This window comes from Lissotriton vulgaris, chromosome 1_1 (genome assembly GCF_964263255.1).
Source record: "Lissotriton vulgaris chromosome 1_1, aLisVul1.2, whole genome shotgun sequence".
NCBI classification, from domain to species: Eukaryota; Metazoa; Chordata; class Amphibia; order Caudata; family Salamandridae; genus Lissotriton; species Lissotriton vulgaris.
The window spans coordinates 433,638,796-433,661,501 of record NC_141685.1 but is presented as its reverse complement, the minus strand read 5'-3'; the positions used below and the strand labels follow the sequence as shown (position 1 = coordinate 433,661,501).

The window sequence follows — 22,706 nt, the reverse complement described above, 5'->3', positions numbered from 1 at the left end:
GCTCTTGCGGTGCAGCGATAGGCGGCTGCCACAGGACTCTCAAAATGGCGGCCGGCTCTTCGGTTTTGGGCCTGGTCCACTAAAATGGCCCTGGGACACCTTTGAACTCGGACGCTTCCCTGATAGGGCTTGGGTCCCATTCTCGAAAGCGTCCCCTCAGCCGTGAAGATTCTACAAAAGTATTGGGGGCCCCCGACTCCCGCAGGCTTCTGGTGGGGAGCGGCTGCCATGTCTGCTCGTGGAATGGCCACGACGGAGCTACGAGATGGTAGTGCTCTCATGCTGACGCCAGCTTTAGTCTGAAACATCCAGAAACACTGTAGACTACCAATTCGATCAGTTCCGGTAGCGCCCCAACATGACCCGGAAGAGAAGAACTTGCCCTCCCCTCTTTGACTGATGGTTCTTGTTGCCTGTCCCCTCTGTTGTCATTTAACAGAACTTTTTGGACTGCTGAAAGGGGTTGTGTTCCGAACGCTGGTTGGTGGAGACATTTTGACTATATTCTTGACCTACGTTGTCGCGTAATGCGTTATATGACACGCCGCGTTAGCGCACCCGGAAGTGATCCGAGGCGCGGCGCGCAGCGCGTAACGTAAGCATAACAGGTCATGTGACTTGTTAATAAAACTTTTCATTGGTTCATTTTACTTTTGTTATTTTAATGATGAAAAGCTTGGTCATATGACCTACAAATTACGCTTTTTATTGTTTTCGAACATTATTTTTTTTAAAACATATGTTATAATATTCCACGCTAATGTACTTTCCCGGAAAATGTACAACTGTCCTGCAAGTAAAATATATTCCTTTTTCGAGAAAAAGGGGGTTTCTTCGTTCCATGACGGAGCCGTTGAGTAAAAGAGACTCGGCCTGCTGTCTTAGTCGCCGATACGCCTGATTATCAGATTCTTATCGATCACTTTATGTTGCAGGAGTGGAAAACACAACTGCCCTTGACCATTTATCTTTACTGCGTTCCTACATATTATACCTTTTATCCGTCATGTAATTGGACTGCTTTATTTCACTTGCCTTTTACTGATTCGAAAACAGTGACTAAAAGTAAAAACTTTACCAATGTAAATACTACTACCGTGTTTTGTTTTAAAAACCTTTATTGTGAAAATGTCAGTATACAAATACGGGCCTATAACCACGTGGGCCGGCCACGGAGCAAACTGAAATCGTATATGATGAGGAGACATTTACACTGTAGAAGAACGTAACGAGCGGGCCATTAGGTTGCAAGAACTAAGGTGTCTAACAGTTGCGGAATCGGTGGACGTACATTTTGTAATTAAAATAAGACAGGACCACTTACAATAAAATTTTCTAGATATACATTTGCGGGCAAGGAGTTACGAGTCCCATTTATACCGGCGCCATTTTGGGCGACGCCGGGCAGGTCCAAGATATAGTCAAAATGTCTCCACCAACAATCGGCCAGACCAGAACCCCTTTCGGCCCTTTATGCTACAAGATGGTGTCTTCCATTCAGAAAATATTGTTGGCAGCATTTTGAAAGGAAAGATAAACAGCCGTTCTCCTAGTGAGTCTCACATTGTTACATTTAGGAAGAATGTTGAAGAGTAATATGTGGAAAATCTGAAGCCATTTTTCTACAAACTCTCAATCAGCCTTGGATGGAAAAAAAAATCCTGAAGAATGTACAAACTGAAAACCAATTTTTGTCTGTATAGCATCAACAGAAACGCTTGAGTCAGCTTTGTGTCAAGCCGCCATTTTCATTCAATCAATAGCGTCCCCCTGCACACATTCAGGAACCTGGTCGTGTCTTCAGGTGAAACGGATTGTGGGACAAGAAGCAGAAATGAAAAGGAAAAAAGTTCCGCCGGACCTCGGAAGCCGGCCGCCTATGTCATGGGCGATCTTTGGCCACACCAGGGCAATAGTGAAGCTGCAGCAGGTGCAAAAGAGCTTCAGACAGTCTTACAAGCACTGCTTTTCTAAACATTTTGTTTGTATTTTTGCACAGTTTTATATATTTTTTTTGTTTTCGATGGAGGGGAAACAACAAAAAACAGGCATTGAAAAAAGCTCAACAGTGCAGGGCGCCTTGTGCTGGTTCCGACCTATTCACACATCGGTCCACTACTGACATCACCTCATAAGCCAACGGGGCACCCCACGCCGACTTTCGGCGCAGCATTGTAGGATGGCCACACCAGTGCGGCAACTTGCTGGACACCACCTCGGTGCCATCCGGATCTCGGCGCGTTCGAGTCACTGTACCGCAAAACTGACCGGAACTCAGCTGGACACGCCGTCTTTCGGCGCAGCATTGTAGGATGGCCATACCAGTGCGGCAACTTGCTGGACACCACCTCGGTGCCATCCGGATCTCGGCGCGTTCGAGTCACTGTACCGCAAGAGTGACCGCAACTCAGCTGGACACGCCGTCTTTCGGCGCAGCATTGTAGGATGGCCACACCAGTGCGGCAATTTGCTGGACATCACCTCGGTGCCATCCGGATCTCGACGCGTTGTGCTGCCTTCGGCCTATTCGCACATCGGTCCGCTACAGACGCCGCCTCACGTGCCAACGGATTTTCTACGCTTTTTGTAGCCCTATGCCGCATAACAGGTCATGTGACTTGTTTATAAAACTTTTCATTGGTTCATTTTACTTTTCGTTTCCTAAAGATGGAAGGCTTGGTCATATGACCTAAAAATAACACTTTTCATTGGTTTAGAACATTTTTTTTTCCCAAACGATGAAAGCCCCACCTTGTTTCTGGATCATTCAGACTGAAGCTGGCGTCAGCATGAGAGCACCACCATCTCGTGGCTCCGTCGTGGTCATTCCGCGAGCAATCATGGCAGCCGCTCCCCACCGGAAGCCTGCGGGAGTCGGGGGCCCCCAAGACTTTTGTAGAATCTTCACGGCTGAGGGGACGCTTTTCGAGAATGGAGCCCATGCCCTAGCAGGCAATCGTCCGAGTTCCAAGGTGTCCCAGGGCCATTTCAGTGGACCAGGCCCAAAACCGAAGAGCCGTCCGCCATTTTAAGAGTCATGTGGCAGCCGCCTATCGCTGCACTGCAAGAGTGGGAGCAACTCAACAACATGGTGAGCGAGGCGCTGTAGCCGCAAGAGCGGGCGCAACTCAGCTGGATGGCTGCCACCTGGGGAGGCCCGTTCACGCCGCCTCCCCCACGCCCCCCCCCACCCCCCCCCCCCGAGCCGCCCCACGCCAATTTTCGGAGCAGCATTGTAGGATACCAAAACCAGTGCGGCAGTTTACTGGACATCACCTGGGTGCCATCAACATCTCAGCGCGTTCTGCTGCCTTGGGACTATTCGCACAACAGACCGCTACTGACGAGGCCTCCCCCCGCACCACCCGGGACGCCCCACGCCAATTTTCGGAGCAGCATTGTAGGATCCCAAAACCAGTGCGGCACCCAGGCGACATCACCTGGGTGCCGTCCAGAACTCTGCACGTTGTGCTGCCTTGGGACTATTCGCACAAAAGACAGCTTCTGACCATTGTTGCTTTTTTGGGTGAAAAATGTTTAAATGTTTTTACAGTTTTTGTTCCGTTCATTATATTTAAAAGTTAATAAAGTTTTATAATCTTACTTTGTTGGAGTGTTATATATTTTTTTTTAAAACGGGTGAATGGGGCCTTGAATCGGGTTATTGTCATGTGTGGGCTTTGGAAGTGTACTGCTGCAGGATCGGACATTTCAAACTCAAATGCACGTTCTTTTTCTTACCTTTCCGAAGCATGGAGCGCAATAGCAGGCAGAGAAAGGGTGATGCACGTGTTGAACACTACCTGACCTGGCAAGTTGCTGGCAGTGCCCCCCCGCCCGCTCCTGAAAGAGAGCACACACACACCGCCGCCCCGAGTACTTCACAAATCTTTAAAAGACCATGCGCTTGTTCATGAGGCTTAAATGGTTTATCACCTCTTCTAGAACCCCTGCATCGACCCTCTGACGTTTCCTGGAAAAATTACCACGTAACACAATACCAAGCCCTGTCAGCTGAAACCCCCGAGGAATCGTGGGGCATATTATCAAGGGGGTTTATCTCCGCTTTTTGGGCTTTAAAAGCCATGAAAGCGGAGATAAAATTATCTCCCTATTACCAAGCTGTCGCTAACACCAGTTAGTGACAGCTAAAAGGAGATAGCGACCATCTTAGGCCCCGCTTTGCATGTCAGTGATACTTATCACTAATGACATGCAAAGTGGGCGTGCCAAGATGTTAGCGACTGGAAACAGTCCCTAACATCGCTATCTCCTATTACCAACTTTTGGAGATATTCGCGCTAAGCGCGAATATCTCCAAAAGCTAACACCTGCCCTGAGCAGTTCTTAGCCATGTTATCCAATGGGAGGTGGATAACATGGCTAAGAGCATTTGCTCGATAATACATGAATATCGCTGACTTTTCTGCGATAATAGCAAGGTTTATCTGCGATAAAAATCGCCGATGTGCGGCGATAATTTTTGTCTCTAAACAAGTTAGAGACAAAAATTATCGCTAGTTGTTCGTAATATGCCCCCGGGTTTTTGCTTGCAGAAATCGGGAGGCGGGAGACTAGCACTGAAATCAGTAGTCTCACGCCTGAATCGGGAGGGTTGGCATGTCTGGATTCTCTACAGCTGGGGCCATAAACTACATCCGCAGGGGTAGGTGATAGCCTGGGACCAGCCTGGCATCTAAAATGGCTGCCGTGCACGACAAAATTGTGGCATTGGAAAAAAGGCAAGATGGCGCAGCCGCTGGAAGACATGTATCAACATATATGAGCCTCCTCAGCCACCCTCAGGAAACATAGGGGATTAGGATACGTCTCCCGCACCCCCTTATACCTAGTAATTTAATTAACGAAGCACAAAATGGCGAATTCCTGTTTCGCTACCAGTTTGCGGCCCAGTTCGCGGCCCGTGAAGCACTTCTACCGTGAAAAATCATTTTTTTTTTATTTTCCCCACGGGACCCTTTAATAACCCCAACAACATTCCTAGGGGGTCAAGAGGGGTATACCTTGCCCCCTTTCATTAAATTCCCCCTTCGTTTTTCACCTCTTCTTCTCTCTCGATCCTACCGAGAGATAAGATGGCGGCCGCTCCGGACTGTTTAGAATGTTGACAGACACCGGAGAGCCAATCAGCTTTCTGCACGCAAAGTTCCATTTCGCGAAAAGTAAGCGAACCGGTGCGCAGCCTGGAGCGCTGTTACAGATATATATCTTGTTTTGAACGTTAATTTCTCAAAAACTACTGGAGCACATATTGAGACCTAGCAAAGGCATATCGGGCTAACAGTCCCTACAATTTTGCCAAGTTTCGTGCAAATCCATTCAGCTGTTCGAGCTAAAAGTGAGTCCAACCGCCCTATGGAAATTAACATGGGAAAAACGCGTTTTGGGACCCCCCTTTTTTCTCGGCCCCCCCTTGATGAAACCTCCCCAAATTTTCAAGGGCTGCTCAGCAACAAAATGTGCCATTTTCCTGAAAATTTCAGCCGATTCCGTCCACAAACGCCAAAGTTATTAGACATAGAATTTTCAAAAATCCCATAGGGAATAAATCCTAACTATATATACCTATATATACATATATATATATATATATATATATATATATATATATATATATATATATATATATATATATATATATATGTGTGTGTGTATTATTTTTTTATATATATGCTGCGGGGTCCCCACACGTGGGTGGGACTATTCAGTGCTTATGACTATTGATGAGTATCCCCTGGAAGAGAATTTGCCTTTTCTTGTCACAGAATTAAGCCGACATATAATTCCAGTGGCTCGGGATACAGCTCACACATTCTTATAGTAATGAGATTGCAGAATGAAGCAAAAAGGGTCTGACAAGCCAATGGAAAAGGTGATCTCCTGATTAAGTGAACTTTCAGAACACCTACATATTATCAATGCCCTTCTTTTATGGTGTGTCTATTTTGTAACATATGTGTCCAAATGCATGTGAAAGGAATTGGATTTTGCATTATACATAATAGATTTGGCATTCACCATGACTACTTTTGTCCTTGAAACCTGGCGATGGCTCCAACTTCTACCCGTGATAGTGGGCTGGGTTCATGTAGAAGCTAAAGGAGCTGGACAGAACAGATGAAAAAAGGATGCTCAGCCCTCTAACCCTCCTTGGTACCTCAACACATGGCTTAACTGGACACAATGGAGGAGTCCTCCCTCATTCCAACCCAGAATTGCTGCTGCCCCGTGATGATGAAGCTGGAGGTGGCCAGCTCATGAGAAGTCGCTCCTTACACCCTGTTTAAAGAGAGCCTAGGAGGACAAGTGACAGTGGTTGCAGTAGGGCGCGTTTAGAGTACATTACCTTTTCAACCCAGCAACAGATCTAATCATTGTCAGTAAAAGCATGAAAGTCTGCCTATTCGAAAGAATTTCTGTCCTAGATGTTGATCACATGTCTCGCCAGACACTGCACTACAGTCAGCAAACCAAACATGCAGCAAATTACCTATATCTGGGAAGGCTGACTGCCCTATGGGTCAAAGTGCAAATGCATGATAGATTGGAAATAAAACCAATTTGAGCGGAGGGTTACAAGATATAGGCACTATTCAATTCTTCTACAAGTCCCATTTAGGTGTTTGGTTGCTGAAGAAGCCTCCTCCCCCCCAAATAAGCTACACTGTTTTTTTCTATTGAGTAACGCACATCTTATATGTTCCAAATTAAAAAAGCCAGCTCAGGAATAGCAGTATCACGCTACGTTTTTTGTAACTTTGTGTTTTTTACTATCCAAGTTAAGATGGCTTCTTAAGACACATGACAAGCATGAATGTGTTTAGGGACCAACAGAGTGGCTTGTTGACCAACAGCAAAACCTTCATATTTGCCCGAGCTCTTACCGTGTGGCACAGGTCACTTTGAATTTGTAAAATAAAATTTTATTTTCTGTTAAACTGGTACCATAAAAGCCCTCAGATGTCATTTACACCTGACAATATTCCACTTTAGATATGAAATCCTTTTACAATTGTAACGGCTTCATGTAGATGTGTTCAGCAGGTTTCCTCATCAATTAGAAAGGTCACACCCCTGTCTCTGGTAAGTAGAGAGAAGAAAGTGGAAATACAATTAAAGAAAACGAACGTCTGAATATTGTAACTCTTACCTGCATGTCTAGCTCTTGACAGCGTTGCTTTAATTCTTCTTTTTCTGCAAAAGCTTCATGAAGTTCTTCAACTGTCTTTTTTAACTTCAATACGTAATAAGAAAAAAAAACAAAATATGTTTTAGTATTCAAGACTGACACCAATTCTGGGATGCACACTGCAGTTGACAACATTTGCCACTCATTGGAAACTGTATCTCACCGAATAAATCGCATTCTAAAGAGATCTTTCCTTGTAGATAAACTACCTTGGTTCAAAAGGTGGAACACTTGGTGGTAGATTAAATCCTCATACAAGGGATAAGAATCCCCGGGGATTTGTTGTTCAATCTCTTATCATATATTTTAATAAGACAAGTTCACATTCTTTTATTTTGTGTTCTTTGGAGAAAAGCAAAGCAGAACATTCTTCATTTCTGGTTATAGGGACATACAATAACAAGCTACACTCAACTAAGAATTCTAAAAGAAAGCAGACCTAATACATGCCACTATAGTACAGGCAGCTGGCAAAACAACATCTCACAAATAATGAGATAAAGCATTTTTTAGGATGCAGTGAGTAAAAGGATGAGGTTTAAAATATACTTTGAAATTGAAAGTGTTGTTCCTCTTGTTTTGAGGTACTTACTTCTAACATTCACATCGACAATATAAAGCATTTTATTGATAATTTTACCACGAAATAGTATTCTAATGTTTTCACTCACTTAACAGCGGTAAAAATATGTTTCTGTCGCTAGAATTATAGGAATGGGAAAAAACTAATATGGTGGACCCTCTTAAGGAACAAGAGGAGGACCTATGTGTAATCAGCAAATGTACTCTACTGTTTAATCATGTAGGATATTCAATTCAGCCTATGATTTATGTACCCATGCTAAGGTTTCCCCACTTTAGACCTATAGTGGTCCAATTTACCTTCTATCTTTTGGTCAAACCATTGGCTAGTTAGAGAACCCTTTAATAAATATCATTTTTTCATTTCGCAAAATACCTCAAACTTATGTTTACAAAAAATATGGGTTTTTGCAGTTGGTATAAGTGCCACAGTGGGTAACGGCTATTTTACACACACACACACACACACACACACACCCATACACACACACAGACACACGCGCACGCGCACACACACACACACACAAACAAAACAAAGGTTAAACTGATTATATAATTAGCCCATGTCATAATATAAAACTATTGTTTTAGAACAAAAAAATACTGAAATTTACCAGTTAGTTTTTCAAAGCAATTATAACTTGCAGTCTGCCATGCCTCCGCTTATGACCTCGTATGGTACATCATTCATGGCATGTTCAATTACATCACAGATGACATCTCAACTGATATATTTAATGACATCACTAATGACTTCACTGATTACATCATCCAATAAATGTGAGTTTAGCATACGCACGTACAGCAAGGTATCAGCAAGGTAGAATTAGACCTAATATTCTATAGCCTCTTTAATGCTAATGCATATAATCTTTTCCAACATGACTGGCCTCCTAATGGGTCTTGGGTGTGTGAAGGTAGTGAATTCTCTGTGGATGGTTGTTCACAGAACGAACAATGAGCACAGCAGAAACCTGCCGACTCATTTCACATCGATTGGCCACTATTGTTCGGCTATCTATAAAAGCCTTGCCACAAGGCAAAGTTTGTATGTAGTAGGTACTTACTTTCTTAAGGTGCCTTCAATGTGTGTGTGGAGGGAGTTGGCTCTTCTTGGGAAGTTCTGCATAGGAGTGAAGAATGTGCGCACTAGGTACTTGCCCACATGTGTCCTTGACTACCCACAAGGGGTCGACATTCTGTAAAGAGTTTAGTACACCATGAAGGAAGTGCAGAGCAGGGCCTTCCCCACCAAAGGGGCCTTCGGTGTCTAGAGGGTAGAAAGATCCTGACCAGGGCAAAGACTGTTCGCAGTAGGTACTTTCCTACCCACTGTCTGGTTCATTGCCCATGAGAGGTCGGCTATCCATGAATGGTTTAGTACAGGGCTTACGCTGTGTGTAGTGGGGACTTAGCCACCTAATAGGGCTTGGGTGTTACATGAAAAGTTTTTCACAGGGGTAACAGGATGAAAACTGTGTGCAGCTGGGGCTTGCCCACCGATGTCTTGTTTGATTGCGCAAATGAGGTGAAGTATCCACAAACTATTCTGCACAGAGTGAAGGAAGTGCTTAGAAGGAGCTCATTCACCTATGAGGGTTTATGCACTTGAAATAGAAAATTATCCTTTAAATGACTACGCCAATTGGTACTTACTTTCATATCTGAATTGCTGTACTGGTTTACAGAGTATTTTGAACAGCAGTAGATTGGATGATGTCATCAATAATGTCATTTCAAAAGTCATCAATGATGTAATTGAACATGTCTTGAGTGACGTCATTTGTGAGGTCATAAACAGTTAATGGTGGGGGCGCAAGTTATGGTTAGCTCAGTAAACTATAACTGGCGAATTTCAGTATTCTTTTCTTTTAAAGCAATTATGTTTATATTATTAAAAGATCTAACTGTTACATCAGTTGTTTTTTTCAGTGAATTTCTGGATTTTTTTTAAAATGTAAGCTAAAATCCTTTTTACAGTACCTAACTATAACATCAATTTTTATCGGTGAATTTAAAATAAGACATTATTATGTACCCAACTCACAGTGGGCATATAAATCCCAGCCAGTCACAGCCTTTGGGCCGCAGGCACTGCTCCCAATCTCCCACAAGAGGCCAAACTCTGGCCAAGAACGGTCAAACTGGCTGCAGGGCTTGCCTAAGGCCAGGCCTTGATGTCAGCCTACCCACGGGCTACTAACCCCTGCTGCACACAGCTTTTAGCAGGTGTGAACACAAGTGGGTGCATAGCATTGAAACAGTGTAAGTCCTGGAGGCAAGTGTGGTTATACACGGTGAAAGTCATAAGGGGTACCGTTTACAAATCACAAAAATGTGGGGCTAAAGCAGTACTCCATGTTAAATAAGGTAAAGACTGATCACACCTGATGTGGGTTGCAGAGGTACGTTTCAAGGTAGGTTGTGGCTTAAACCAAACCCTGTACCAAAAAATCTATAAGAAAGGCTAAAGCTTCTGTTAACAATAGACTATCCACAAGTCCGTATCCGGGCACATGCACATTTTAAATAGATGTAATACAGTGTTATAGACAAATTTGTTGTAGCAAGGACGTTGTTTAAGTGTGGATGATTATTTTCAGAACTTCGCTGAAGATTTTGTAGCACTGCAAATTGTTGAATAAGGTAACATGTGGAATAGTCCTACTTAGAGGTGGTTTATCTCACACTGGCTTTGCAAGCATGGCTCTAAGGTTATATGCCATTGTGCTCTTAACAAGTGCCCCAGAGAAATAAATGTGCAGGTAGAGAGAAAACCTGTTTGCTATAAACGGGGCTACTAGGACACACCCTCCTTAGCTATATACATCACAATAAAGGTATCCTACTGTCATTATCATTTTCCGACCCAGTTAACAGAGCTGCAGATTAAGTATGGTTTATCCTCCTTATGACAATAACCCAATAAATCCTTTTGTTTCTATTGGGGACCCTCATCCACTCTAACGGCGGCATGCTTCATCATCAGGTCGCATCATGGTCTCTATAAACCAGGACGGGCTCAACTATATCCCTGGTAGCACTTTGGAGAATATTGTCTTACGGGGTACTAAAGTAAAATTATCTTAAAAACACAGAGACATCCTTTTAAATACATGGTGTATTTACGTATGGATAAAAACGAATCTCAGGTGATCAAGGAAGATTAATACCCTGCACCCTAAAACAGAGTCGACACGATTGAGCCCTTTTTAGTAAATGGCCCAAACGGATCGCAAGCTTTCACAGAACAACAATATTCCCCGGTCATGATAAAGTGGATTTTTTTTATGGACATTCTAGTGGTCTAACTGCCGTATACAATTTTGGTGGAGTATACAAACAAATACACATAACATGCAAAAGGGCTACTCGCCCAACAGTTGAGTCTGTCACTTCAGGTTCCTAATTATGGAACACTCTACTGGGAGGACATGCCCCTGTGTCACACAGTCTTCGAGGATGCAATGTCACTTGTAGAACCTATAATAACCCTCCTATTCTTTCCTGGCTGCTCATAGGACGGAATAAAGGGATTACTATAGGTGTATACAAGCGACATACCACTCTCCTCGCTCAGTTTGTATCAACAAGGATGACTTGGGTCTGCCCTTTCCTGATCTTCAGCAGAACTCTGAGCAGGAGAGATAGAGGCAGGAAGGTTACAGGGGGCTACTCTACAATCCAAGCAAAAGGCAATGGAAATCCAATGCACAGAAGCTTGAAAACTACATGTTCTCTGCGGTGATGAAAAGATAACGACTGGGTTCTCCCCATTGGTTGAAGACACCCAAGGTCACCTTTAAGTACTGCTGCCATTCATGATCCGCTGGGCAATATCAGCTGAGTTTATCTATCCTGGCGTTCAAAAGATCCTCCAAGGGTGCTGTGCGACCAGGGAAATGCACTGGGCATTCATCTACTTACGAAAGAGCAAACCTCCTTGTGCAGCACCCAAGCCTTCCACACCCATTGAAAAGCTTTCGGTGGGAGGGGAGTCACCTGGAGCTCCTAGAAACTGATGTGGAGATGGGCTTCCACCGGAGTCATGAACTCTCTGACCTGATGTCATCCTCCCCCAGATGACCTCTCCAACACAGAAATGATGCATCCGTCATAACCGTCTAGGGGGGGCAAAGAGAGGGGTTTGCTACCGTTCCAACTGGGTGTAGTAGCCATCACTGCAGAACGTTTGTAGTCTCTACAGACACCTTGATGAAATCTGTAAAGTTCCCTTGGTGATGAGCCCACTGAGACTTCAGATCAAACTGCAGACCCCGCATGTGCCACCTGGTGTGGTCCACAAGAAGGATGCAGGTGGTGAAGAGGCCAAGAAACCTCAGAGCCACCCTCACTGAAAACCAGGTCAAGGGTCGAAACATCAGGATCATAGTCCAAATGTCCTAGACTCTTTAAGGCATACGTAAAAGGATCAGTAGAGCACTGTGTCCAGGAGGGCTCCAATTAAGGGGAGTTGTTGTGAAAAAGTGAGGTGTGACTTTGGCACATTGATGGAAAATCCTAACAATGTCAACAGGTGGATCGTTGTGTGGAGTTGGCTTACAACTGTATGAGGCAAAGCCAGTCACTGAGGTATTGGAAAACTGGTATTCCAAACCTCCAAAGATGAGCAGCGACTGCCACAGTCCCTTTCCGAAATACCCGAGCTGCACTGGTAAGTCTGAAGGGGAGCAGCAAAAACTGAAACTGCTCCTGGACTACATAAAACTGCAGGTAGCTTCCGTGGGATTACAAGATAGGGATGTGGAAATAGGCGTCCTGCAGATACAACACCACAATCCAGTCTCCTGGATCTAGGACAGACAGAACTTGTGCCAGGGTGAGCATTTTGAACATGTCTTTCGGGACACAAAAGTTTGAAGGGTGTAGATGGAGGACATGCAGGGGACCTCTGCCCTTTTTTGGCACCAGAAAATAACAAAAAGAATAACCAGTCCTGATTTCTGAGGCTGACACCCTCTCTATGGCTCTCTTGACCAGGAGAGCTTGGACTTCTCAGAGTATGAGCAAGTGGTCCACAGGGAGGTGTTGTGGTGGAGAAGGAATGTCGGGGTTGTGTCAGGAAAGGGACAAAGTAACCATTCTGCACAATCTGGAACAGCCACTGGTTGAATGTAATGCTCCTCTACCCCGGGAGGTAAAAGGTCATCCTCCTTCCTACCAAATGATCGAGTGTGGCTAAGGATAAATTCAAGTGGTTTTGAGTTGGCTACAGAGTTTAAATAGAGAATTGGGTTGAATGTTGCCCTTAGGAGTCTGGATGCTGATGGCTGGATCTTCAGCATGTGCCTCGAAAGGTTTGGGAAGCCTGCTGTTGCTAAGTAAATGTTTGGTTCTGGCTCTGCCCATAACCCCTCCAAAGGTCTCAAAAAGAGCAACATTGCGGGGGAAACTGCTTTGGGGGCGCTGTCAAACCCAAGAAGCAATCCAGGGCAGAATCTGCATTATCTCCACAGAGGTGTGTGCAGGTAAACAGATTAACTGAGAGGCTGTTGGACATCACTTGAAAATCTGGTAGAGCTAATCCAGGCTTGACGCTGAAGCAGGTTTTGGCAGCCCTACCTAGGCAGTCGGTGGTATCCAAGCCTGAGCAAATGGAGTATGTCGCTGCTTCTTGGCCATCCTTAATAAGGCTTTGGTGATTGGCCACATATCATTTGGAATGACTGGCTAGGTGTCCGCCACCATGTCCGACAACGGATAAGAATATCTCCTTAGGAGGCAGCTGGTACTGATTGATCTGAGGGCAAGGCTGGCAGAGAAAAACTTATTTTTGGCGATTGGCTTGAGACCTGCAGCCAACAAACTTTCTGGAGTGGGGTGTAGGAGGAGGAAAGCAGAGTCCTCCGGAGAAACCCTATCTTGTCTTGCGATCGGCATGTTCACTGCAGGGCAAAATCTTGGTTTTGCCCAGTTGCCCTTCAATGTATCTGTGAGGTGCTCATTGAATGGTAAATGATGTTCATAGGAAGTTTCTTCCACTTCTACAGACAGTGGCAAACAAGGCAGACTCCTCTATAGCTGTGAATTTGGTGCATGAAGGCCAGGGTCAGGAGAAGGGTCCAGGTCCGCTGGTGTCTTGTAAATCCAGGATGAGTATCTCATCTTCAGTTAGCTGACTTTCGTTGCCATTATAATTATTACATTGTGGAAATGTCTCATGATTGGAATGGGTATATTGACAGGATGGATGCGACCTTGGTAGAGGTTGCAGACGATCTTCAGAGTCCAAAAGAAATATTGGGTACCACTCGGGCATCGACACACAGGATTGCAGCATCAGTGGTGGCACCGTGGGTGGCATGAGGCAATGCGCTCTGCCAGAAAACTGGGCTGAGGTGTGGTCAAGTAGTTCAGCCAGCAGCTGCGATGAATTAGCTAGTGGTAATCCAACTGGAGGCCACCTCAGATTCAGAGAGATCTGGTTGGGAACCAAATTTAGAACCATGGCCTCCTTGAATACCCTTATCTATTGTGGTGTTGGACCAGTGAAAATGGACAAACTGGGGGGAGGGTCAGAATCGATACTGTAGTCGGAGGTGAGGTTCAGTGCCTGGAGGTACCCAGTGCGTTGCGTGACTCTAAAAGGTGGGAGTGGCAGGACAAAGGGAGACGTGCTTTGATTTCTTGTGACTCTTGGACTTCTTTGACTTACCTAAATAGAATTCGATGAAGAATGGCCGCACGAAAGAACTCTGGAACAAGAGTGCATCGTGCCTTCGACTTTAACTGTGACTGCACCTTTTTCGGTTTCAGCTCATGTTCTGTGAGATATAGTTTTACTTTGAGGCCTTGGATGGCTTTAAGCTTAATTTTTTCGCACTTGTCGCTCAGCGTTGAATTGTCCTTGGAGCCTACACACCATAGACAGACCTCATGGGAGTCCACCACTGACATCTGTCAGTGGTATTCCTTGCACAGCTTGAACCCTGTCATGTTTGGAGAAGACATGTGTCCCTTGCACACTTTTTTTTTTAAGTCTGCTAACTTGGCAGAATTTGGGAATGCAGCTCCGGATCCACTTCGCAAGGCACAGAAAGAAAAGAATTGGCATTAGCATACAAAGAAGGCAGCTATGTAGGGGCCTCAATGTCACGTTTGGGATGGGATGTACCTGACACGGAGTCACACGATGCCAAATACCAGTGCATGAGGGGACAGCTGAATAAAATAATCTCCTGATCTAGTCTGGCACCTAGCTGTAGTTACAAAGTGAGGAATCTTCAAGTCTAAAAACCCTATATGACTGTAACAATGCCTGTGTGATTTCATCAGTGATATCATTTGAGATGTCATCAGTGCAGTCATCAATGTTGTCATTTGTAATATGTGAGGGAGGTGAAAATCAGGGCATAGAAGAGACACAGGTTATAGTTAGCTCTGTCAACTATAACGGATGGATTTCAGTTTTCTTTAGATTCTAAACGTTAAGTTTTGTGTTACTTCAATATTTGACTATAACATCAGTTTAACCTTATTTTATTCAGTAAATTTCTGTTTTTTTATGTAGGTTAAGCTCTTATAACTATACCTAATTATAACATCACTTTACCCTTTGCTTTCTTTAGTGTATTCAGTGTATTTCTGCTTTTTTTTTTACCATATTCAGCCAACTCCCCTGCAGCAAATGGTTTTTGGTCTCAAGCAGGTGGGGGTTGGCAGCAGTTCCTAACCTCTGGTCAGGCGCTGTGCACATACCCCCTCAGACAGTGGCCGGGGTGACCCTACCCTGCCACTCCCCCCAACCGTCATACGTATTTTTTATTTATAAACTTCGGTACACAGGGACAGAGTCCTTGGGTCCTGTGATGGCAGCCATTACTTTTTGTCAAGGTTGTGGACAGCCAATCAGATCGTTCAATACTGCAGGACTACTACAGATCCTGCAGTACTAGAAAGGCTGCCAGGAGAAAAACCTCCCTTGGCCGATCAGAGGGCACCTATCATTTTACTTTTTGGTACTGGGGTACTCCCCCGAGACCAGCTGTCCAGATATACCAACCCTTTTAACCCTTTCCTGACCACCTGAAGCACCTCTTCAAATGTGAATTTCTCAAGAATTGCTGAATGGATTTAAACCAAATAAAGAAAAACATTCCTTCTGAGTAAAGTTCTAACTTTCTGCAGAATCATGTTAAGCCATCATTTCTGTATCAGAGAGTAGGAATTACCTTGAGAAATCAGTGTAGCTGGATCCCCAACTTTCTAGAATGGAGCTGAGGGGGAGGAACTGTTTTTAGAAAGTTTTGTACAGATTAATCAAATGGCACCAAAGTTATTGGAAAAACAAAAAATGCCCTTCTTATGGAAACTCTACCCTACCTATAACTGCTGACGCCTGGGTTGTGGGTAATAATACAGTTAAAAGATGACATTTGATTTACACTGAGGTCTCCATAACTTGAAACAATGTAAATTACTAAAATGATTCCTGAAAAGAAAGGACCTCATGGGCACTAGATTTAATCATCTTGTTATATTAGCAGTCAGGCCGCATGGCAGAGGTTGCCCTGTTCAAAAGGAATTAGTAGATTATGCAATAGAGACACTGCATATGCTGTTCATTTATTATCACACAGTCATAAATGAACACATGTAGAAGTCAAGTGCCTTCACATCAGTTTTAGACTTGTCAATAGGTATGTATTTGTATTTCTTTTGACGCCCATAATTCCTCATGGTTAGAGTCTTTCATTGCTTGAATATCGAAAGGGAAGGAACTGTATATAGATGCATGAGGTTTTTAAATAAAGAAGGCAGGTTTGGAGGGCTTTACGAAATGTGAGCAGATTGTGTTCTCTTCTTTGTTTGAGTTCCATGGTCAGGGGCCTTGAAGGTGGAAAGCTCTGTCTCCCCATTTTGGGAGATTGAATCTGGGGATTATGAAAGAGAAGGATTTTGAAGTCCTTATACTCTGGGTAGGATGGTTCTTCCTCATTTTCTTGCTAGAAAAATTGGAAGAGATCTGTAGTAGGCAGTCAATAATTTTTTTTTAACTGGAAATAAGCCTAGCGGTGGCATTTTACAGGTGCTGTAGTCTCTTATTCTTTTCAGAGTTTTTTGGGCCAAAATACAGTCATGATGAAATAAAGGCATGAGCCACTTTTACATGTGGGGATAGAAATTAATGGGAAATTTCCTTAATGTTTTAAGTAGAAAAGGTTAGGATTTGGCTACAGTTTACATCTGGTGCCAAAGATAACTTTCAATTTAAGATAAATCCCAGGTTATGAGCATACTGATCATATTGGGAGGGAGGTATAAGACTGTTGGCCAGATGGATTGGTCCCATTCATTGGCTTTATGGTAAATGGGAAGGATCTACATTTTACCAGGATTACATTTTAGAAACTTTGCTTGCATAGAGACTTTAGTTATTGCTAGTACGATGGGTAAATTATAGGGAGGAACAGTGGGTGATCTCAGCAGACAATAGACTAATTGAGTGTCATCAGCATAGAAATAGATAGTTACATAGTATTGTTGAGGCAGGATAAGTAATGGGGCTAAGGGTGGCTCCTCCACCAGGGCGGAGGAGCGTCGCCCCACTGCTTTCTCGTAGTGCGAGAAGCAGAAACATAAAATGCTAATTACTACCATTTTATGTTTCTGTTTCTGCTTCTCGCACTGCAAGAAAGCAGAAAGGTTTGGTTGCAGGCGGGTGTGCCCACTCCTTAGGGCGCAATGACTGGACAGACCTCTGGGGCCGCCCAAACCAGTCATGCGCACTCTGCACTTTCTCCATGCAGGCTGCAATGCAACCTACATGGAGAAAATGGCCTCCCCATAAGACAATGGCTGGACAGCGTCCCCACCAATCACAAAGCTGCCATTGCAGAATTGTGATTGGCTTAGGGGAGTGGAGGGAGGCTGCCTGCTTCCTATTCCTGCTGGAAGCAGGAGAGCAGGAGCAGGCACTGAGAAAATGCGTGATCTGGCCCACCGACTGGTACGTTTTTAAAAATTATTAAATTTACTCCCCGCGTGAATCCCTGCTCCCCCACTCGCGATTAATGCAGGCCGCGACTGAATGGGGCTAACTAGAAGTTAAAAATACTGGGGAAATTATAGCTCCTTTCACTACACCGACAGGTAGGGTTCTGGCTTTGGGATAGAAACAGACTTGGGGCCAGAACTACAAAGCACTTTTGACATTTAACCCCTTCCATGATGATGACGACCCCCAGCTGTCATGGCACACAGTGCTCGTGTGCTGATGACGGCTGGGGGCCGTCATGACCTCGACCGCGATCGGAATGTGCCGCACCGGAGCGGAATTCCGGCCGCGGGCAAGGGGTTAAATGGTCTTATTCGCAGAATCAGGCCTTTTGTAATCGCAAAAATGATTTTTTCAATGTACAAACATCAAATTGCGAACCAAATCGCAATTTGTGTTTGTGACCCAAATCTAATTCGGTATTTGGAAGGGGTGTGTGTAGTGTGTCACTTTCAAATATCGAATCAGTAAAATTGTATGTCCAATTTAGTGGACAATTCAGTAGAAAATATGCTGTTTGTAAATGACAGTGCGATGTAACTATATTTCATATATCATGGAGATTAATTAAGTGACTCTTTTATGGACACTGTGTAAAAACAAAATGAATTGTGGGTACTTTTGAAATGTTTTTAATGTATGTATTTCTCTTGCCTTTTATGATTTTAACAAAAATCGAATAAAGTGTATTTTGACTGACTGACTGACTGACAGTGCGATGTTTTAGTTACATTAAAACATTGCTAGCCTCATGTTCATTAAATCTAAATGAGTCGTAAAAGTTTGTCGGTTGCTAATGCATGTTGTTCTAAAAAGTAGGTTATGGTTCAAAAAAGTTTGGGAAGAACTGATCTAATCCTATATTATGTTATGGTTATTAGTATTTAAAGAGCCAAGTAGTAGGACATTTTTATACGTTTTTTGTAAACTGACAAATTTAAATTAAATAAATGATAAATGATTCAAGATATTTTATTAAGAATACCTGTAGCTCCATGTCTCCGGAAAAGTCGATTCCTGTAGCGTCCACTGTGTCTTTACTCATCAGCTACGAAACAAAATATAAACTGTGCTTACTGCAGTTACAAATATTAAAGAATAATTATTCTCTAAAGTTATGCCGTATTTTACACAACAAACGTGGTGGCAATGCTTTGAATGTAGCATGAGTTGTAAAAATAACAATGCTGCAACCTGCACACATTAGATACGTATGATTTACCAAAACAAATCCCAAAAAGCAACACAGCAAATGTATATTTCAAACGTATTGTTTCTACCATTATTTGGAAGAAGAAAAAGGAACATACGTGACACATCTCAAAATTTAATTGCACATGTCTTATTAAGGGGGCAGCAGGTGTTATATGAATTTACTTTAGCATGGATAAGATCAATCTAGTCACAATGTGAAAAATATCACATCTATTGGCGAGGTTCAGTTTGTATGGCTGGATGATGGCAATGTACTCAGTGACTTACCGGCGCACAGAGGATAGCATACCCGATAAGACTGGGCAAGTTTAGGTTAGCAAAGTGTAAGCAAAACGTACTTTCCTGTAATTCTGGCTTTCTGTCACGAGTATTCTCTCTTAAGCAAAAAACAGACTATGTCCACGAACATGCAGGATCTATGGAACACAATTTTTTGATTTTTTTTTCAATGCCTGTAAAAGGCAATATTTTCTTCTTATCCTCTTTTTGGTTTAAAAAAATCAAATTGAATTAGCTAAATTAACAAACAATACACTTGGCTGAAAAACCACTGAAGTAACCTTAATAAAATTCTCACATTTTGGCAAAATATAGCCTTTAGTAGACTAGGCACGCTACTGTGCCAATTAGACACTAAACCTTTGAAATTTCAGAGTCAGCCAGACTTCGCATCATGCAGTGTAGGTTAAGTGAGGCAATTCACCTGGAAGGTAATACAGGGAATGATAGGTGCAAGAAATTGGGTTATTATTAAGACTTTGTTGAGAAACTACTGCGTGCAGCCATCGGAGCAGACTCCCTATCCTCACAATTTATAATCAAACGGGCGCACTGCTGAGGGGGCGTGGCTTTGCATCAATGTGAGCGGAAGCGCACTCCGCAGCTCCGTCTGTGGCTTCCCCTCGCTCGTAACTATCCTGACAATGTGAGGGGCCCCACATCCCATAATAGGTATTCGAACAGCTGGTGCCACTGGCGAACGTCTGCCCAACGACATAGGTGCCCCCGCGACGGTGAAAACGTGAAATTTCTCAGGCTCGGCTCTGAGCGCAGAGCTCCCAAGATGGCGGCCAGACGTTGTTGAGCCAGATATCTCTGCACAGAGACCAGTACCTAGGCTCCCTGCCAACCTTGGGCATCGACGCGGAGGGAGGACTGCAGAATGACTGCTAAGGGGAGGAGAACCCTCCGCGATAGCGGCGCAATGCAGATTGACCAGTTCGGCTACGAGTTTGGAGCCCACAAGTTGGCAGCTTTGATGTGGTGAAGGGAGATGGTAGCGCGAGGGCCCTGAGGCCCGCATTTCTCGGCATGAGCGCTCTGGCCACTGATCCCCACTCGGTAAACAGTCATAATATCTATTCCAAAATATAGAATGGACATAATATCGAAGTAAAAATATAGAATGGACAAAATATCGAATGGACACAATATAGTGGTTAAAAATATCGAATTTAAGGTAAGTAATATCGATTTTCAAAATATAGAAGTCAAAATATCGAAATATACAATATAGGCATTAAATATATCGATTTTTTAATAATATCAATTTTTTTAAAGTGTTTTGTATGTTAGTATATGTGTGAAAAGTGTATATTAATTTTTGTAATGTATGTTTAATGTATTTTAAGTAATGAATTTTATGTTATTTAATTTTTGCGTAATTTAATTCTGTAGCGGGTTGTGGGTTTATAGGGGAATAGGGTGGGAAGTAATTTAATTGTAATTAATTAAATATTTTTATTTATTTATTGGTATTCATTTTGAATTTATTGTTATTTTGTAATTGGTAATTAATTTTTATTTATTGCCAATTAATGTGTATTAATTGATTAATTGTTAATTATGTTAATTTTCTAAATTTATTTTCTGTAGCGGGTTGTGGGTTTATAGGGGAATAGGGTGGGAAGTAATTTAATTGTAATAAAGTAAATATTTTTATTCATTTATTCGTATTGATTTTAAATTTATTGTTAATTAATTTTTAATTGGTAATTAATTTCTATTAATTGGCAATTAATTTTAATTAATTGGTAATTATTTTGTATTAATTAAATATTTGATAATTATGATAATTGTATTAATGTATTTTCTGTAGTGGGATGTGGGTTTATAGGGGAATAGGGTGGGAAGTAATGTAATTGTAATTAATTACATATTAAAAATACTTTTTGTGTATTGATAATTAATTTACTGTTAATTTGTAATTGGTATTAATTTTTATTATTATTTAGTTTTTGTTATTTAAAATTAATTCGTTGTTGAATAATTATGAATGGGTTATTACTTTTTAATAACTAATATGTAGTTGTATTTCTAATTAATTATTGCATAATATTAAATTGTTATTAATTTCAATTAATGTTTTATTGGTATTGATATTTAATATTTTTTTAATAATATATTAAATCATTACTTTCCCTACTGTTAAACTCACTGGAGTGGGAATAGTAATTTTCACCCTCCCGCTATCCAACGCTTTCCCTACTGTTGCACTCTCTGGCGTGGGAATAGTATTTTTTTACCCCTACGCTAGCCAACGCTTTCCCTACTGTTGCACTCTCTGGAGTGCGAATAGTAATTTTTACCCCTACGCTATCCAAAGCTTTCCCTACTGTTGCACTATCTGGAGTGGGAATAGTAATTTTCACACTCCCGCTGTCCAACGCTTTCCCTACTGTTGCACTCTCTGGAGTGGAAATAGTAATTTATACCCTTCCAATATCCAACGCTTTCCCTACTGTTGCACTCTCTGGAGTGGGAATAGTAATTCTTACCCCTACGCTATCCAACGCTTTCCCTACTGTTGCACGCTCTGGAGTTGGAATAGTAATTTTTACCCTCCTGCTATCCAACGCTTTCCCTACTGTTGCACTCTCTGGAGTGGGAATAGTAAATTTGCCCCTTATGCTATCCAACGCTTTCCCTACGGTTGCACTCTCTGGAGTGGGAATAGTAATTTTTACCCCTATGCTATCCAACGCCTTCCCTACTGTTGCACTCTCTGGAGTGGGAATAGTTTTTTTTACCCCTACGCTATCCAACGCTTTCCCTACTGTTGCACTCACTGGAGTGGGAATAGTATTTTTTACCCTCCCGCTATCCAACGCTTTCCCTACTGTTGCACTCTCTGGAGTGGGAATAGTAATTTTTACCCTTACGCTATCCAACGCTTTCCCTACTGTTGCACTCACTGGAGTGGGAATAGTATTTTTTACCCCTACGCTATCCAACGCTTTCCCTACTGTTGCACTCACTGGAGTGGTAATATTAAATGTTACCCTCCTGCTATCCTACGGTAAAATATTGTAAATTTTTTATTAATAACTTAAATTCATTATATCTTAATTTTAAGGTTATTTGAGTATTTTTAAGTATGTTTTAGTTAATTATATTTATTATTTCATTAATTTTAAATTACTTTTAAGACATTTAAAAAAATTCGATATTTTGATTGTCTATATTTTTTACAGACAATATTTTGGATTCAATATTTTTGTACTTACCTGTTTGTAGATAGGAATTCGATATTTTGGCATTCTATATTTTGGTGACTATATTTTGGTAAGTCTATATTTTGTCATTCTATATTATGTCAGTGATCCGATCCACTCACCACCGCGAGTTGGAAACACAGCAAGCAGGGACCTGAAGGACCTAGAAGCCGGAGAGGGACCGGCC

General features: G+C 42.6%; 1 protein-coding gene across 1 annotated transcript in view; it reads right to left on the bottom strand.

Annotated features, from left to right (window-relative positions):
• Positions 1-22,706, bottom strand: part of HOOK1 (hook microtubule tethering protein 1) — a 905,468-nt gene that overhangs the window by 571,159 nt on the left and 311,603 nt on the right. Inside the window, exons 7-8 of the mRNA XM_086953035.1 lie at positions 18,796-18,858; positions 7,172-7,255 (exon numbers count right to left, since the gene is read on the bottom strand). Coding sequence (XP_086809161.1) covers positions 7,172-7,255; positions 18,796-18,858 — 147 coding nt within the window. The remainder of the gene's footprint in view (positions 1-7,171; positions 7,256-18,795; positions 18,859-22,706) is intronic.